A 21,115-nucleotide genomic window follows, 5' to 3' on the forward strand; every position below is an offset into this window, starting at 1 on the left:
AGTCTCTGTGGCCAGATCTCAAGAAATTGGTTGAAGAGGTACTGAAATATACCGGAACTCGGTTTGCTCAAAACAACATGGTCATGAACAAGGACAAAACCAACTTGATCGTATTCCATCCTCCAAATTACAACTTAGAAGTTCCCCAACATGTAACTCTGAATTGCTGCAAATATAAGGTTTCAGAGGCCACTAGATTCTTTGGCGTCCACATTGATGAGGAACTGAACTGGAAACAACACATAGAACATCTGAGTAATAAAATAGGTCCATCCATTTATACTTTGAGAGTAATTGCCAAATATCTGAGTACAAAAATTATGAAGACTGTCTATCATGCTACTATAGAGTCAAAATTGAGATTTGGTGTTATTTTCTATGGTTTGGGAAACATTCAGCCTTTGTTTATACTACAGAAAAAAGCTATAAGAATTATAGAAAAATTATCATTCAGAGAATCATGTAAAGGATATTTCAAAAATAACGGCATTCTAACACTTTATGCATTGTATTTTCAAGAATGTTTAATCTTTTTTCATAAACATAAAGATCTGTTTTCTCCATATCTGAATCTCAAGAAAAAATATGACACAAGAACACTATCATACAATTCACGAAAACATAGTCTTTCAACAACTCAAAAGCAAACAGAGTATCGCTGTTTAAAGTTTTTTCAATAAATTACCAAAACATATACAAATGATTGATCAACTTAAACCTTTCCAAAAAAAGTTTTTAATTTATTTTTGAACATGGAACCATATAGTATGGAAGAATTTTTTGGGTGATTAAGAACATCATTTTTTTTGACACTGTTTCATTTCTCTTTTTGTTTGTTACTTGAATTGTTTTGAAATAAAGATTATTTATTATTATTATTGATAAAATCGTACTTTTCGTTCTCCGTTAAAGTCTAGGGTTCCATCGACCGTGCCCCACTCTGTATTTGGACACCAAGGACGTAATTTATGCATGAATGAACGATTACCCAAAAGCTCTGATCTCCACGCCAGAATTACCAAATTTTCGATTCTTCAATTATATTATATCATTTAGAAGTCTTATGTGCCTTATCGATTTTTCACGCAACTTCATCCTTGAAATCTGCGCGAGGGAAAGAATCATTTACGTCACCGCCACCCTATATTAAGAACACTCGGCCTACCTCCAACACCAATCCCTTTTAAATCAATCACAACCACGAAGGATCTCCTCCATTCCATCCAGAACGTACGTACGCTGACCTTCATCCGACCTGAGTGGCCTGGCCACTTTATCATTGGACTGTATTATCATAAAGCATTAATCATCTCTCCCCATTCAACCACTATCCGCTTTGAAATCTTCGGTTTCCACCATCCAGTCGTAGGAAACTGATATTGAAACTCTGGATAAGACTCGATATGTTCTGGAGAAGTTGGCGGTTTGTGGTAATTGCAACAACTGCGTGAAATTATCCGGCGAAGAGTACACTCTCTTGACTTTGAATCCTGCAAGTCTGTTCAACACTAATGAAGGTTTTATTGTGAAGACGTTTCAGTTCGTAATTACTGTTTACTTGCGATGGGCACGTCATTTGGATGGACTGTTAGAGGAGAGATATTAACTGAAGCTTTATTATTTGCAAGGCAGTAATCAGAATGAAAGGATGTGATTTGCATGAATTTCGGTTAGTTATTTTCGATAATATAATTTTGAAATCATTCGAAAGAAAAATTCAGAATTTGATAAGGGGTTTATTTTCATCATCAAAAATGAAAAAAAATATCACTTATTAGTTTAGTCAACACAGCTCCCATTGAGATTTAGGGTGAAGATATAATATGAGAAGTCAGAGTTCCATCAAAAATTTCAATCTAATTTCATTATCAGAACCATAAATTTCTAGAGGTATATTTATAAGGAAACAAATACTACTCGTATTTCCAAAGTATGAGTAAGAAAAGATGTAACACTTTGTTTAACAATTGTTGTTATTATTATAAGCAAGAATTATATTGGGTGTACAACTTTGCTTCTGCCGTTTTACAATGGATGGCTGTAAATAAATAGATCGTAAATGTGAAACAATGAGCTTACGTATTTGTAAACATAACGCAATCGTAATATTATTCGATTTGTGTCTGCATCATAAAGTTATTCTCGATTAAACATGTCAGCTTACCAGCTAAATTCGCGTCATTTGCGGGTGGTTTTGATTTTCTGCTTCAATATGAATAAATCTAAATCTGTGGCTGAGGTTCATCGAATGATCTCAAATACATATGGTGAGGCCGCTATTAGTGCAATAGCGTGACGAGAATGGTTTCAACCATGACGCAAGACCAGCATGGCGGTGGAAGAGAGAAGGTTGTCGAAGATGCAGAATGGAAAGCATTACTTGATCAAATGACTCAACAAGCTATTGTAGAATGCCTAAAAGTAATGGGAATGATTCTGAAACAAGGAAATTGGGTGTCGTACGAGTTAAAGCCAAGAAATTTTGAACAGCGTTTTTTTGCTTGTGAACAGTTGCTTGCAAGGCAAGGTCAAGCTCAGTAGTTGGTGAGACCAGATCGGTATAGTATGTTATGAGTTGTTAAAATCGATTGAAATAATCACAACGATGTTTATCGAACTCGATTGATGCATTTGAGCCCAGCATTGAAGGACAAACGGCCGCAATACAACGAGAGAGACATGATAAAGTGATTTTACTGCATGTGGTCAAGACACACTTGGAAACGTTGAAATGGGAAGTGCTACCCCACTTGCCGTATTCTCCAGACGTTGCTCGCTCGGACTTTCACATCTTTCGAAAAAATGAAGTAGAAAAATCGTGGATTGCTTCAAAAGATGACCAGTTATTACTCGGGATTCGTACGCTGTCCGAAAGTTGGTAGAAAGTAGAAGCCAGCGACGGACAATACTCTGAATCATAAATGTGTAACCAGCTTTTATAATAAATCCTCGAATTTCTGAAAAAAATTGCGAAAGCAAAGTTGTGCGCCTATATAACTAGTAGTAGTTTTCTTGTAATCAGGCGACACTCCGAAGGGGGGTTGATGGTCTGTAGGTTATCGACTGTATAAAAAACAATTAAATAGAAAGAATTAATTTTATAATTTGGAGACGGAACTGAAGGTTGAAGTATTAAATACTGAAGATATTCTATCAAATATATTCCAAGGATATCTGATCTATTCTCAATATCTTCTTCTTCGTCTTTATCTTGTTCACAAAACATAATCTTGTTTATAACTGCCTTTCAACCGTGTTTATGTGTTCAGTCTTTCATACCAACTTTCCGTTAGATGGTCTGTCAAGAGATCTTCTTATGGAGAAATCATTTTTTGAAATTCGTTAAAAAAAATCATTCAGATTCTTCATAAAAAGTAGATATGCTGCCCTGCATTATTTGCCGCCCCTCAAGTGCGAGAAATGCGTTTTCATCTTTCACTCAATTTCGACTTTTCAAAAAGCTTGAATTTTGTTTTTTTTTATAGGTTATCGAATTAAACAATCGGATTATGTGGATCAACCATTTTTTCAATTTCGGATGCGCCTACGCTTAACACTTGTTGATTTGATATAAAATAGAAAAAATATTACAATATATCGAAATAGTAATTACATTAATCTAAGGATTGCTACATAATACTAATTATTTAGTATTTCGTATTTAGTATTATTTTATTATTTATTTAGTATTTAGTATTCAATATAATAGAATGTGGTATATTTCCTAAGGAGGATAAGTTGAAAATGGTGAAATGAAATCGTTTCTCGTATATTTTGCATTTCATTCAGAGAAATCAACACTTTGATCGGAGAATTGGAAAGAAAAATAATCCAGAAGCCGCCCCAAGTGGCAACAAAATTTGGCAATGTTTAGCGAAGCGAACGCCGACAAGGCGGATGACTTTATGTGTTTTTGTTAACAGCGCTATGAGGCGATTACATTTGGATATTTATGGATAAAATGCATAATGCGGCTCTTTTGATGGTTTTTCATATTGATTGAGTTTGTGAGTATTCCTTCCTGTTGTTCCTGACCGAATAAAATCTCATTTAGTACATTGAATTTCTACACATGTGATTTTTGTTGTTCAAGTTTGAAATGCCGCCTTTGAAATTTGCCGTCTCAGGCGACCGCCTACACTGCCACCCCCAAGCGACTTCCCTGTACATACTTAAAAATTCATAAAGAATCAACAATTAATAATAAAATCAATTATCAATTATAAAATTGAATAAATAATAAAGAAATAATACGTACATAACGGATGAAAAATTTGAACACAGTAATTACAATAAATTAAATACCTCAATTTGATGAAATGATAACTGAAAGATATGGTGTTTTATTATAGTAACAGTTCTCCTGGTATAAATTGTTGAAAATAATCTAGTTCAAGTTAATAAATTGTTTTCTTAATAACTTAAATTATTCGATTCAAAGAGAAATGTCGACTTAATCACCAAAAACAATAACCGAGTTAAATAATAAAACTGCAACTAAAATTATTGTCCGTTCCGATGAATTTCAAATTGTACAACTTCCTAACTCCCTCCCATTCCTTATAATTTGATTTATCGACGAACTATCAGTAAAGCGAACACACAAAAGATGCGGCAACAATAATTCATTCCAACTTCTGCGGTGCTTACTGAGAACATACATCTTCGCGAAAGACAAATATTTCAATTAATTTCCAGCAATTGCATGTTATTAATCCTGAATAGAATGATAAATAAGAGTACAATCCGTTTTGTCGTAAATTTACTGCCTTCAAGTTGCTCTTTGTCGCACTGTCTCATAAATTTTTCTGGTGGTATTTCAGTGGTGATGGTAACTCTTCTTGAGACGTGTTGCTGATCTGGTAAATTTTTCCGATGTTTTGACATGATCTTCCGAATGAAAACAAAATGAAGTAGATGAAATTTATCTAGAAGAGTTCGGATATTATTTTATTTCGGAAAATAAATAATGAAGATCTCTTTGTATGTGTTTTTCTGTGTATCTGTTTCCTATAAATTATTTTTGTTTCTTAAAATTATTAGAAGAGAAGTCAAAAAAATATTGTCTAATCCTGGAAATACCGGAATTTCTGTTAAAGATATCCAAGAAATTCTAGATAGTTTCTTTCGGTAATTTTTATGGTTTTATGATACTCATAACAGATCATAAAAATCAATTAGCGTTTTAGAGATATGAAAGAAATTGGTGTTTCCCAAATGAGACATCCTATATTTTTCAACACTGTTTTTTAGCCGCAGATTCGACGAAAATCATCGTGTTATAGGTTTTTCAAAAATGTAATCCGTTTCAGAGATATTGAGTTTTTCAACTTAATTTTTTTTATGGGACACCTTATTATATACTCCGAGAGAAATATTTTTTTATTAATAAAGAACCTATTTGAAGATCACTTAATTAAAAGAAATATTACATGACTGTTGAAACGTATTCATTACATCATTATAATCAAGAAAATCATTAATAGAATCTTTAAAAGTGCCATATTACCAGATGTGCACTCTTGTGAAGACCTGTCATAAAAAAAAGGAATCTGGATGAATTCACAAACTACCGACCTATCAGCCTCATAACATCCTTTGCTAAAATCATAGAGAAAATTCTAGCAAATCAATTTCTGGACTTCTGGAAATTCAGGGTAATACTGAGACAGCTATTTTTGAGTTTTACAAAATATAGTTTCTGCACTCGACAATGATACCATATCGGCTGGTCACTTTGTTTCTCAAAGACCTTTGATACTGTTGACCTCGAACAGTCATGCTTTTTGATTGAACAGGGTGTTCCAAATTCGGTGCCCACTGAAAGTATCTCGATAACTATAAGACTTAGAGAAAAAATCTTAGAGGACTTCTAAACTCTTTTTTTTCGAAAGAATATTAGAGATCAGATCGTGAATATTACTTTTAAAAAGCTATATATATGAATTATGTGGAGTTAGAGGAGTACCGATTGAACTACTTGAAAATTACCTGAAGAACCGTAAAAAAATTGTGATTTTATGTGAAAATGGAGAAAGACTTTTATCTTCTGAAAAATATATTATTAGCGGAGTCCCACAGGGTTCTATTCTGGGTCCTATTTTTTTATAGTATACTAAGATGACCTGCCGGATGATATCCAGAATCAGAAACCAACCATGATCAAAGAAGATGAAACAATGGCAGAGAAAATTTCCTATTTAGTTGGAGAAATGAGAGAGGCATGCCTGATTTTTCAGAACCAATCCGAAGTAAATATTAACGCCTACTCATATGCCATATACTTATGATACCAATATCCTCATAACTTCTAAAAATGTTGATTTAGTGACAAATCACCTAAAAGAAACAATGTCAAAAGTTGCTGTCTGGTGTAATAAGAGTGATCTCAAATTAAATACAAAAAGACCAACATCATGTATTTCTTCAGTACAAGATCAAACATAATCTTTTTAGAGTTTTTAGGAATCACAATTGATTGGAATTTCAACTGGAGATCTCATTGTGGTCAACTAATTTCCAGATTGAACTCTGTATGTTATGCATTGAGGGCTGTTAGAAACCATGTCAAAAAGTGTTCTCAAGACCAGTTAATTTAATACGCCAACTTCCATTCATTACTAACATATGGAATAATTTTTTTTTTGGGGCACCAGTTCACAAGCCGAACAAGTTTTCATCACACAGAATATAAAAATTCGAACATCTTGCAGAGGAGCTTTTAAAAGAAACAATATTATCGCTGTACTAGGCATATATATATATTTACAGAAGCCCACTTTTTCCCGAAAAAATAATTTTTTTTTTCGAAGATTCAAAAATCAGAATAACACGAGAAGAATTAACGACTACTTCTTTCCATGTCACAAATTAATATTAACTGGAAGGAGTACGACTTATATGTATGTGCATTACAAGTCCATAGAAAATTGATATTTTGTGGGCAAGAAATTTGTTACAGAGACATATTGATTATGTGATCTACGAAGTGAATGATTCATTAATTATAATGCATTTTCGATAATATCAAATAAATACCATAACATCTCAACTAAAACTAAACTAAAGTGCCTTCGACCAAAAGTTACCCTGGTCAGGTTTGCATTAGAAAGAGTAACTGGTGCTTGAGACAAACGAGGACGAACTACATTGCCATCGATTTTTTTCCAAGAAATTCTTTGTCTTCAACTCTTCCGAGATAAATAGGAAATAATAAACCCCTGCGTAACGTTTTTCTCTTTCAAAAAGTCATCCACCTACCGATCATCTCATCCGGAAAACCCATTCGCTCATGAATCCACGGCTGCTTTCGCAATTCCGTTCCGCAAGTTGATACCCCGCCATCTTCGGAAGTCGTTTTCCCTTTCAAATCGGAATGATAAAATCCAAAATATGCGGTCTCCCCAACGGGGGCCGCAGAACCTGTAGGCTCCGTGTCAAAATTGCACTCGAAGGACCGTTACAGTTGGCGGCATAAACAGAAAACAGCATATTTCATTTTTATGTCCCTGCCACGGCGCTTCCCCATCTCGGCAATCTGTTGCAGACTGGACGTCGCTGTTTGTATCTCCTATGCGAGAAGCGGAGATGGGACTTTCTCATGCGATATTAAACAGTGGGAATCAGATAACGCCTTTGTAGGAGGAGAATATTATAATTTGAACGGTTTATTTGGATTAGATCGGAGACGGCGGTTTTGTTTGAAGGAAGTGTGTTTGATCTTTAGTTGCATGAACATCTAGCAGTACCTAGGTAGGTCCAGTGCCGGTTTGAGGACTTTTTGGGTATTGTGTGCAGGGCCGCCACCAGGGTACCGATTCATAAAGATCCCTAGGGAGCTAGGGAGGAGGAGCCACGCCCACTCTGCTCAAGTCCCCGATATAGATGCAAAATTAATATAATTTGTTCAATTGTTGATATTTAGATGTATTTTTCATTTTAAACATAAATTTTGATTCAATCGTCATATTCTAATGAATTAAAAACCATTTTATGATAGGCAACTTTTGATACAACCTATAACGTTGTCGGTTCTTAGACGAAAAAAATTGACTTCAAATCCGCTGCCTTGGACCCAGCGGTTTTCATTGCGATACAAACTTGGCAACGCTGTGACATAAACGACATTCTCTGTGACAAATGTCAAAGATGCACACGTGGGGTGTCTCTTCAGAATTCGATTATTGGTGTTATTATAATTTATAATTAGCTCATTTTACTGCTTAAGTTAAATACAGTAAGTTTATATATATCACTCATGGTTTATTATGGAAAATCGAAACAAATGTATTGAATTGAAAAATAGATCCAATGTAATATGTACATTTGGCAATGGTGGAATTATTGTATGACAGTAAAAGTGACCTCGAATTACTATCAAAACATAATTTAAAGCTTTAGTTATTGTTATCCATTTGTTTTTTCCATATTTATAGGTGCTAGATTTATTTTAGATTGAGATAGACATAAAAAATAGAAATTATTTATTTTTCTGTTAATGTCACAGAAAAATAGTTCAAAGTTCGCCCTTCAATTTGGCAACGTCGATCGCCCTTCTTCCTACTTTAATTAGGGCGGAGCCTAAAATTTGGCTCCTTCTCCCTAGCTCCCTAGGGATCTTTATGAATCGGTACCCAGGAGCGGCATACCGGACATTTTGCCGGGGCGCCGAACTGTAGCGGAGGAAAGTCAGTTAATAAAACAAGACTTTTTGCGTCTTTAAGAACTACATCGTCGTTTTACTATAACTTATAAATAGGGCGTCGTATTTGATGAATTTGATAATATAATTTTAAGTTGAAAAATACGATTTCATATGAATTTGAAAAGATGCCTGACAGGAATAACATAGGCTTCTTCCAAGAAAATTCATATTAATTTGGCAAAACAGTGCTTTTGCGTAAAAGATCGACGTCACCAACAAATCAATAAGAGTGGAACAAAATCCAAATAGTCAACTTTTATTGTAAAAATGAATATCAAATCAAAAAAAGGAGTGTTCTAATGAAAATCGAAAATAACATTCTTACTTGGTTGTTCATTAAGTTTTGTGTTTCGTAAGAAAAACACAATTTTATTGTTTGAGATACACTTTAAATATCAAAAAATTGACACCTTTGTGTCTATGCCTTCACAATAATATATCTTCACCATAGAAAATTCGAAGTAACTAAATCTGTACAAATTGAATAAACGGTTAATAAATTGAATAACTAAATTAACATAAGGACAGACGTACGTTTCGAAATCTTTGTATATATTAATACAATTTATCCTCATCAGTGCCTTATAGTTCAACAAAATTACTGAATTTACCAAATCACCACTTCACAAAAATTGCCATTGAGGAACTTCAAACTTACTAAACGGTGGAGTCGGTCTGTCGGGTACCTTATTGCGAGCAACTCTTTTTTGGAATCACCAGGCAAAACTCCTTATCATGGAAGAGGGGTCGCTAAATTCCGATCTCCGGATCACAGCAGCCTCTTCGGCGGATTACCCTGTCCGGTCTGACTCAAGTCGTTAATTGGTGGATGCGCCGACGAATACCCTCATTGGAATCCAACTTTCTCAAGTGGAGTCCGTGTGTCGGGTCCCTTATTGCGAGCAACTCTTATTTGGAACCACCAGACAAAATTCCTTATCTTGTGGAGAGGGGTCACTTATTTCCGATTCACGGATCATCGTGCTTATTTCGGTGAGTCACCCCGTCCAGTCTGACTTGAGATTTATTTTGGTGGATGCTCCAACGAATACCCCGATTGGGATTTATTCCTAAGATTCATCTTCCTCAAGTGGAGTCTGCGTGTCGGGTCCCTTATTGCGAGCAACTCTTATTTGAGTCCATCAGGCAGAACTCTTTATCTTGGATAGAGGGGTCGATACTTTTTGATCTCCGGTTCACAGTCGCATTATCCACAGAGTATTTTGCCATAATTCCCTTGATATCCATTTTGGTGGATGCGTCGATACAAGACCTGATTCGAATATATTGTTCAGGCTTGTTTTCTCGAATAAAGAGGTATCAAACCAAACCGTATGGAACACAGGATAGGTTGACACATCTGACTTATTAGACTGCAGTTCACACGCCATTCTGCATGCTTTCTACGCTTGTCCGCACTTGACCGTTTTTACCATTGCTCAATTTGCCTGCTCACTGCTTACTCACTTCTGCTGCTTGATATACGCCACCTGCTCACCTCGCTTAGTTCTCGTTCCGTACCGTGTTGCATTGTAAATATTTGCTTTTGGTGTTTAGTAGCCCTTTGCATTATTATATATACAGTGTGGAACAGCCAAATGGAATAAATTCGATAACGGATAAATGAGGGCGTGTTGGAAAAAACGCTTGGACACGTCGATTTGTATTTCAAAAAAAAAAAATTATATAGGGTGCGTCATGTGACAGTGGCCAATACCAACTTTCTTATTTTAAATGCAAGCCCCTGTATATTATTAATTTTTTGGATTCTTCAGAAAATTCTAGACATAATTCATGTACAATGTCCTATACCTATCTTCAACTGTTTCGGAAATATTAAGTATTTTCAGATTTATTACAAAAATTAACATTAAAAATAACCAATCATTTGTAGAATGGTTATTTTGTGCATTTCTGTTAAATGAACCATTTTTCTGATATTATTACGTACAGTTAACGAAATTCAAACGACAATAGCACTGACACTTATCATTACTGTCATGCAGGTAGACAACAAGTTGCTAAGGCTACAAGTTTTATACGAACATAAAGAAAACTGATTTTGTATTTTTTCATTTCATATCAGTAAAAAGAAACGCAGGAATGGTTTTTGTTTACTTTCTCATTATCAAGAGCTAAATGGGAAATAAGTATTGAATGTAATGTAGCGAATTTGTGAAATAAAATAATTTTCTATTGTTAATGTTAATTTTTGTAATAAATCTGAAAACACTTAATATTTCCGAAACAGTTGAAGATAGGTATAGGACATTGTACATGAATTATGTCTAGAATTTTCTGAAGAATCCAAAGAATTAATAATATACAGGGGCTTGCGTTTAAAATAAGAAAGTTGGTATTGGCCACTGTCACATGACGCACCCTATATAATTTTTTTTTTTGAAAAAGATGCGCAGTTAAAAATGCAAATCGACGTGTCCAAGCGTTTTTCCCAACACGCCCTCATTTATCCGTTATCGAATTTATTCCATTTGGCTGTTCCACACTGTATATAGGATAGTATTGTATATAATTTGGTGTTGTACATAAGGGAACGAATAGTGTTATATATAGTGTGCATCGTCAGAGTGTCTTTTATTTGTCTCATAAACATTTACTGCCATTTAGTGAAAGAAAATACCACTGGTCAATCATTCTTAACTTAGATTGAATCGAACCCTTCTCCAACTGTTTAAAAGCCACCCAGGGTCGATAATAGTGAGCGACGTAAGGAATTGCGACCTTATAAAACCTCTCGCAATTGGTGCCCGAGGTAATATAGAAGGGAAAGAGTATACAATCGACAATCCGAAGAAAGTCGCCGTCACAACGTTGTAAGTTTGAAGTTCCTCAATTGCAATTTTTGAGAGGTATATTACAAGTGGTGAGTTGGTAAATTCATTAATTTTGTTGAACTATAAGGCGCTGATGCGGAAAAATTGTATTATTAAATACAAAAATTCCGAAGCAACGTCTGTCTTTATGTTGATTTAGTTATTCAATTTGTTAACCGTTTACTAAATTTGTACAGTTTATATTAGTTTCAATTTTATTGCAGGTGATCCTGTTAAGCTTGACTTTAGTCTGGCATTGTGAGGAGACATGAGAGGTGAAGCATAAGTGGGAGATGGAAACATCAACAGTGGAAGACTGCGAAAGCACGGCCTATAGATCGTTTTGGCTTGTGAAGTTTTCAGCAAGAGATGTCAGAATAATTGCCCCAAGGATAACTGGCTTGTGACGGCCAAGCGTTCATAGCGATGTCGCTTTCTTATCCTCCGATGTCAGCTCTTCCTATCATTGCGAAGCAGAATTCACCAAGCGTCGGATAATTCACTGGTCAATAAGGAACGTGAGCTGGGTTTAGACCGTCTTGGGACAGGTTAGTCTGGTCGTACTGATGACTCGTCGTTGCGATAGTAATCCTGATCTGTACGAGAGACATTTGGTTCACGCACTCGCTCGGGCAGGCGGTGGTGCGAAGCTATCATCCGTAGGATTATGCCTGAAGGCACTGGTGGAAAAACATGGATAAGACTCTTTCCAGAACCACGGCCGCCATGTAGGCCTGCAAAAGACTATTTGGAAAGAGATGGGTCATGAAACCGAAAATGGTACTGTGGTTATACACAGTGGTAGAACGCGCTATTGTCACATATGCGTCTCTAGCATGGTGAACAGAAATCGAAGAGGCCACCACACGCAGCCGGTTGCAGATACTGCAAAAAAACCTCTTCGCAGAACCATCGGATGTTATGCCAACTATCTTCGATTTTGAAACGCCCTTTGAAAGTGCAATAAGTTTCGTAAATTGTTTGGACATAAAGTTATCCATATGGTTCACCGATGGATCAAAATCAGAGAGAGGTACTGGCATTGGGATATATGAACCTAAACTGAGGATCTCTAAAGCCCTGGGAAGTGAGCCCTCTATTTTACAGACCTAGATACTGGCTTTTTACGTATGTGCTCAGGAGTGTTAAAATGAACCTCAAGAGAGCGCATGTCTACATCACCACAGAGAGCCAGACCTAGCTGAGATCCCTGGAATCATACTGCCAAGGGTTTCTGATGACCTGGGAGTGCCGTAAAACCATAAAAAAGTAACTGACCAGAGGCAATAAAGGGACTGTACTATGTGTACCAGGGCACTGTGTTGTTGAAGGAAATGGAAAAGCCGATGAACCTGCAAATCGAGGTTAACACCTGCTGGATCTGAGCCTTTCTGTGGGCTAGAAAAAGAACAAGATAAGGCAGCGGTCCAGCAATAACAGTAGAATAACAGAATAAACCTATGGGCAAACACTCCTGAACCTACTCAGGCCAAGAAATTAGTGATAATTTCAGCTACCTATGCCAGAAAGCATTTGAAGCTGTCACGAGCTGAGCTTCGGGTGACGGTGGGACTGCAGGCGGGGTACTGTCGGTACAAACATCATTTGTCCGCATGGAAAAGTCAGCATATGAGATTTGCAGGCTCTCTGGATCAGAAGCAGAAACAGCTGAACACATGAGATGCAAGTGTCTAGAGCTGGTGGGCTAAGAACCATTCATGTGAGGAAGTCGGTCCTGAATACCCGTGAGGTAACGGGCAAGAACCCTAAGGGGGTTGTTAGTTTTATCAACGCCATTGACGACCTACTTGGATTTCCATGAATGAGTAGGAGAGAGCAAAAGATCTACATGGTTGCAGTTCTCGGGAGGCTTAAAACGACCCCAGTTCAAATAATAATAATATATGACTGAAGGCCTCTTGGGTCGTATGCTGTCTAATAAAAGGTGGCAACGCTTTGAGATTCTATGAATCGAAAGGCTCAAAACAATTTGACTTTACTAGACATCAGACATTCTTGTATGATGTTGCACGAGCCGAGGTTGACGTTGGGGTGGATGACCGCAGCAACATCGATTCTTGCCACATCTGACCTAGCCTTTTGATGGTCGATCATGGGTCAACTATTTTGATGTTGAAGCTCTGACTTGTCTGTAGATGACTTACGTATCTGTAGGCAGGGTGTTGCACTCGGTAGAGCAGTTTCCACGCTGCGATCAGATAATACTCAGCCCTCAGCTCGGGGATTCATCTTGTTGATTAGGCGAGCCCCGTTTGTTATTGTTTATCACTGTTAATTTTTATGAACAAACTGTTGAATTCAACAGTGGGTTACCTGATTTCAATGGTCCTAACCCTGTAATTTGAAATTCAACATGTTTACTCAAGAATCCATCGATAATTGAATCAACAATTGAAAGTTACTACCAAAAACCAATTTTATCAATTAACAAAAAATTAATCCATAATGTATGGCGAAACACGAAAAAATTAACTTGAAACAATCTTCTCAACGATTTTTTTGACTGCTAAAAATGAACAGAAAACAAATCCAACCCATCACCTGAATCAATAAAATATCGATTTCATCCTATTTTTAACATTTATGGACTACTTCTCATAAGACCAAAAAAAACACAAAATATTTCGTGTTTACGACAACAAAAATTGCCAATTTAAAATCGCCCTCGAGGAAATCTCTCTTGAGTTCGTCTGGCATCTGAAATCCAACCATAAATAAATCAGGAGCATCACAATTGATCCCGTGGAAGTCCCACAATCGCCATAATACCCTCAAACCCATTCCCCAGTGTCCCATAAGCTTAACCCCATCCCCTACCACCCCAAAAAAGAATCGAATAAAAATGTCAAGTAAGGTGCACATTTAATCCAGCGGAAAACAAGCTTTCCACGAGTTCGGAAAAGTAAACAAGGGATATGTACCTACGCTACAACCAATTTAACAACGTCGGTATACATGGTAAATACAAGATAAATAAGCCTTCAATTAGACCAAGCCACGCTAATTTCCATAGAAATGAGGATGTCGATATTCCCGTGACGATGCATGTTGCCGAACAGGTTTCGGAAAAAGCGAAAATAGGGTGTAATCATCCTTTGGAGCACAAAGTGTCGGGGAAATAGTTCCCTGAAAGAAACGGTGAACGTAATTGTTTTCAATATCCTCAGGGAGTGCTATACGGTCTGAGCGTGCTGGACGAATAAATGTTATCCTGTATATAGGGTGACTCTACGACTTGTTAAACGTTCTAGGAAATACTGGTAATTTTACAGGATGGTTTATTATTTTCTTCTACCAAGAAGATTACTCGAAATATTAATTTTAATAATTTCATATAAATAATATGCATCAGTCCATCGATGATTCAGAGGGTAGATAGTATCAAATACTTGGGATTAATGGTAGATAAATATCTAAGATAGGATGTACAGGCAGCCTGTGTTACAAAAAAATTGGGACAACTCTTACAAATCCTATCTTTTAAGACATATTACGAACAAAAGAAATTCACTAAGGCTTCACAACTCTTTAGCTTAGTCAGTCCTCTGATACTGTTTAGTTGTTTGGGGTTGTATGTAGTATTGTAGTAATGCACTAATGCACAGAAAAATCTATAAACTACACGAAATGGTCTCATCAAAATAATGCTGTAAGAAGATGAGTGATATTGAAGAAAAGAATAGAATTTATTTGCATTTAAACATCACAAATAAATCAAATTAACCTTCAATAGCTCACAAGGTGTGTCAAAGTTAAATAAAAAAAAATTGATACAATAAATATTATTCAACATATCACAACGATAAAACTTCAATGCTGGAATGAATCGGTTTTGTCACTTTTGTAAATACAATGAACACAGGCAGGCAAGTATGTAGATTGTAAGGTCATAATTTTGTATTTAGCGAACAGCTCCCTGCAGCTTGTTCTCTGTGATACTCCAGCAATTGCTCTTATCGCTCTCTTCTGTAGTAGGAATACTACTGAAGCATCTGGTGCAGCTCCCCTTAGAATAACGCCACGCTATGAAATAGTGTGAAATGGGTAAATAATGCTGCTTTTTCTTTGAATAATTTTTAATTAATCTCACTTTGTACAGTGCATCCCATTTTGGGTGAGACAGCCAGGTTTCTCGCTTGTTCTTTGGACAGCAATTTGAACAGTTTAATCTGTGAGATATTATGCAATGTTTATAAATTTTTGTATTATTCATTTGTTGCTATTAGGTAGGTACCTACGTTTTGTTTTTCATGTTAGTGATGAGTGAATTATCTTTGTTTGCTCACTTTACTATAAATAAAAATCACAAATGAAAATTATCCAATTGATCCTTTTTTTCATATGGGAAATCCATTGCTCATTAACAAAAAATCATTATTATTCGATGTTTTAGTGTTTTCTTAAACTTTCTGAACATCCTACCTACATAGTATCATACATCATTTCGAAGGGAAAAAATTACAAATTCAACGAAGTAATGATATATAGGGTGTTCCATTAAAAAAAAAATAATATGTTTGTGTTGAATCATCAAAACCATACCCCGAAAAAAAAATTGAGTACGTCACTGGATTCTACGCAGAATTCTGATTCAGACGTAGTTTTTACCTCAGCATTATTTCTAATAACTTCGGAGATAAAGGAGGGGTCCAAAAAGTATCAATTTCTAAAATCGCCCTGTATCTCTTGAACGGAAACAGTTATGCAAAATATGATTAGACCAACTTGAGTTTCACGAAAAAGTAGGACAGGAGCGTGAAAACCGCAGGGCTCTATCTTAAATAACAAGCGAGAAACCTGGCTGTCTCACCCAAAATGGGATGCACTGTACACTACTCATGATAATCGTTTTGTCAGCTTGCGTATGTGGGGCTTCCAGCAGAATGAACTGTCCAAGATATCAACTAAAAGAATTGAGGTCTCGTCTGAAAATTAACCTCTGAGGTTTATCGGCATTCAACTTCAGTCCGTTTGAATGGAACCATGTTTTTGCCTGTTCTAAGCATAACTCTACTCTATCCCTCGTATTCTACACACTCGAATCCGTCACACCAAAACTGGAGTCGCATTTCAGATCACAATCAACACCATCCACATACAAAATAAAAAGAAGCGGCCCTAGAATAAATCCTTGGGGTACTCCGATCGTTATGCTATCCTTTTCAGATGTCATATCGTCTAGCTGTATAACCTGACATCTGTCCTCCAAGTATTATCCCAGCAAAGCGTATGTACTACATATAGAGGCGAACCTTCTTTTTTTTCTTCAAGTACCTATCCGATTCGAAAGTTAGCAAACATATTGGCAATCATAATTTTGTTGAAAGCAGCTCGAAACAGTTCTGCTGAGCTTTTCCCAAATCAGGTTCTCAGGTTCCGCAACCATTATATTCTTCTTCTTCCGGGGGTCCCCTCTTGCCTACTACTTCCTCTTGAATTATACTCTTCAGTAGGGAGTACCTCTCTTCATTTATCATAATATGCCCCAGGTATTAGAGCTTTCTTCTTTTAACTGTATAAACGATTTACAGGACTTTTCTAATTCTCCTTGGTACTTCTTTATTGGTTATGTGAGCTATCCAATGTATCCTGAACATTCTTTCATATGATTCGAAAGCTTCCGGGTTTTTCGTGGTTACTTTTGTTAGTGTCTAAGACTCTACGCCATACAGAAAATAAATTTATTATGCGGTAAAGACATAGCATCGTAGTTGAATTACCTTCGTTTCCAGAGATAAGTTATGGGTCTTGAAGATGGGATTCATTTTGTTGAAAACCATCCTAGCTTTCTCTATGCAACTTTTTATTTTTACGCTGATCCATTGCTCATTTATTACAGTACCAAGATAATTATACTGCTTTACTCGTTCTATTCGAGTTCCGTTGACGTATAAGTGAGCTCTTCTTATATTAACTTTGCTTATTATCATCCGTTTGGTCTTCTCCTCATCGATATTAAGATCATATTGTTGACTGTGATGCGTGATTCGGTCCATTAGTTTTTGTAATGCCTCCAAACTGTCAGCTATCACAATGGTATCGTCAGCGTAACGAATATTATTCAGCCTGACTTCGTTCAAAAGGATACCTTCGTTCAGTTCATCCATTGCTTCGTTGAAAATTCTCTCAGAGTACAAGTTAAAGATCAACGGAGATGAGACACAACCCAAGCTGACCTCACGCAATATTTTACTTGTTCCGTTCGGTCTCCGTCCAGTTTTAGGCACGCTGTCTGATTCCAGTAGAGATTTGAAATTATACGGATACCTTTATCGTCCAATCACTCATCATGCATCACTCAATGCAGATATGAAAATTAGGAAATCTATTTATTTTCAGATGTTTTTTGAAAGTTGTCAGCGAAAAGGAAAAGAAATCGTCGTGTGGACAGACGACACCTGAGGTCGTTATCATTCTGACAAGTAGGGAATTTGCGGTGTAGTTTTTTCTTCTAAGGGAGACCTGAAACATGTTATCTGACCTGAGTCTTAGATCAGAAACCCTAAAGCGAATCTCCTTCAAAATACCAGGAGAAATGATCAAACCATTCAAGAGCTTGAACACGAATGAAGCATCATTTATGAATCTTATATCGATTAGCTTATAACAGAACATCCACTTTTTTATGAAAAATTAATATCGGAGAAACATGAAATGGCTTGGAAATATCAGATAGAATGGTATGATTGTGAAAAAAATCACCTAGGTCTGCATATACTTTTAGACATTACAAAGAATTCGCCCAACTTGGTCAGACTCTTACAGTCAATAAAATTTAATATCGGACAAACAGGAAATGGATCGAAAATCTAAGGTAGACTGATATATTCGTGGAAATATTCACCTAGGTCTGCATACACTTTAAGACATAAGAAAGAATTTGTCCAGCACATTGGCTCTACAGCCAATCAACAACCAACAAGCAGAATGCGTCCGACTGATATCAAGGAATGGAAACTCTATAATCTCCACAAGTGATCTAGCTCATTTTCACTCGTTCGGAGAACAACTGAAACTTTCACTAATAGGCTCCCGGAAATCCACAGAGAAAACTTTTTATATACCCTAAACAAGTTACAGCTTTGTGGACAGTCTCCCATTTGACATTTAGGAGCTAAATTATTTATCAAACTAGATACTAGGATACGTTCGAATGTCAAATGATGTATTCATCTCTCAACATTACATCAAGGAATGAAAATGAGTCTTCATGAAAAAGACATTGGTTGGGCCAGAACATAATGAAAATCTGCGAAATGACTCCAATGGCTATATTGACAGATGCTGGTGAAATATTCATTGCATATATTTCATACATATGGTGATATTTCATTTGTGCAGGCTCCACACTCGGACTTCAATACTGTAGTGCTTACAGGTTTGACAAGACTCCAAATAAATCACTCAAAATATGCAAAATGAAAACTCACAAGAGCATGATTCATATCATTACACCTGAGGATGACACTATCATGAAATATCTCATACAAGGCCGTTTGCGTGTGGTATGAAAATAATGCCGTTTAGTTGAAACCATTTGTTGTCGAAAACAATATATCCCAACTAAGAGAAGATAACTTTTGTATTGTCGTACGTTCATCAAAGAATAAGGTTTATTGTTTCATTGACATTATTATAATCGGGTTCCAGTAGATGAAGTCAGAAAGATGAGAATTTCTACTACGAAATTTTTCTGTCAGTTTTGTAATTAGTTAACTCAGTTCATTTTAAGTGCGCGTCAAAGATGGATACTAGCAAAGGGAAAATAACCTATATTTTACAGTTTTTATTCGATAAAGGGAAAATGCAGGCCAGGCGGCTGAAAACGTAAATAGTGTTCATGGTCCTTATACTGTAAGAACCAACCATGCGCAATTTTGGTTTCGTTGAATTCCGGTAATTTCGATGTCAAAGATGCACCACGTACTGGAAGGCCAAATGATTGCCCAAGAGCTAAAGATTGCACAAAAAACCGTTTGGAACCATTTTCATGAGGCTGGTCCCAAGAAGAAGCTCGATGTATTGCTACTACACGAATAAACGAAAAAAAAAACTTATGGACCGAATTTCAATCTGCGAATAGCTGTTGAATTGCAACAATATCGACCCATCTTTGAAACAGCTGGTGACTAGGGATGGGAAGTAGAAATGTCAAATGAAAACGGTCGAAAGGAGGTGAGCCAGCGGAAACGGTGGCCAAACTTTTTTTCTGTATATTTGGTGGGATTAGCAGGAAATTATCAACTATGAGTTGGTCTCCTAAGGTACAACTGTTAACTTGAAACTGTACTGTCAACAATTGATCCGTCTGAAGGAAGCAATCACTCAGAAGCGGCCAGATTTGTACAGTTTGTGGAATAAATGTAGGCTTGGTTAATCGATCGTCTAGTCTAGAGGTATGATTCGATTACCTGGCCTTTCGTCTTTTTCTCCGTGACTTTGTTGGATTTGTAATAATTAAACTCTTTTGAATTATTTACATCTATTTACAAAGCCATAATTATACAGTACAAACTCAGTATTGAGAAGATCTTAATTACGTCTTAATTACAAGTTTCTCACTACGGTACTGAATTTCGTCTTTAACTCGTTTGTTGATTACTCGAAACGTCTTGGATTATCACGTCTTCGTCGTACTTCAAGTTTTCGGTCGTCTCGTCTTTAACTTGTTCGCGACTCGTCTTAATGTAGTCCGCGAAACGTCTTTTCGTCTTACGTCTTAAGTTGACCACCCGAACTTGACTCGTCTTCGACTTGAGTTGAACTGTACCGTCTGTAACCGTCTTCGGTTTAATTTGAACTGTGCTCTCTGCCGATTGGAACTACCCTCTTTCGAATATGGACCTCCCTTCTCTCGGTTTGACCACACCCTTAGGGAAAGGTACCATCCCCTAGTCCAATAAGAGCTTTTGCCGTACCGCCCCCAAAGATCTTCGCGGATTCCTGGAAATCGGATATTCTAGAAGGACTAGAACCTGATAAACAGATGTAACACATCTGGTACAACCGTCTTGTTCTCGAACTTTCCCAACCCCCGTAAATCTCTTAAGTTTTACAACCGACATGACACATTCTTCGACATCCCGAAGAATTACACATCCTTTTTACATCATATGTACAATAACAATTCGTTCCCTGTAAATCAATTGAAACTGTGGTGCCCTCGACACTAAAAGAAACTAATAGGTCTCCAAGCATCCGGTTGACCATCGCAATTATTTACAGGGAACAATAATTGGATCCTACATAAATAAAATAAATAAATAGGATAGGAATTAATTGTGTGCTATCAGGACAATGCCAGGCCACACACATCGATAGTAACTCGCCAAAAGCTCCGGGAGTTTGATTGGGAGGTTCTTATGCATTCACTTCATTATTCGGACCTTGCACCAAATGTTCCTGTCCATGGTGAACAATTTTGCTGGTGAAAAATTCACTTCAACAGAGGCTTGTGAAAATCGGCTTTATCAATTTTTTGTCAATAGAGACTAGAGCTTCTATGAGAGAGGCATAACGACATTACCTTGAAAATGTCAACAAGTTACCGAACAAA

The 21,115-nt window shown here is 36.6% G+C and overlaps 1 protein-coding gene across 1 annotated transcript; it reads right to left on the reverse strand.

The window, feature by feature from the left end:
• Positions 1-1,320: 1,320 nt before the first annotated feature.
• Positions 1,321-17,666, reverse strand: LOC123673848. The gene is made up of 3 exons (XM_045608569.1): positions 17,280-17,666; positions 4,767-4,890; positions 1,321-1,508 (listed from the first exon to the last, which is right to left on the reverse strand). The coding sequence occupies exons 1-3, from the start codon at positions 17,664-17,666 to the stop codon at positions 1,321-1,323; spliced, it is 699 nt and encodes a 232-aa protein (XP_045464525.1).
• Between the last annotated feature and the right edge of the window lie 3,449 nt (positions 17,667-21,115).

Source organism: Harmonia axyridis, chromosome 1, assembly GCF_914767665.1.
Source record: "Harmonia axyridis chromosome 1, icHarAxyr1.1, whole genome shotgun sequence".
Taxonomy (NCBI): domain Eukaryota; kingdom Metazoa; phylum Arthropoda; class Insecta; order Coleoptera; family Coccinellidae; genus Harmonia; species Harmonia axyridis.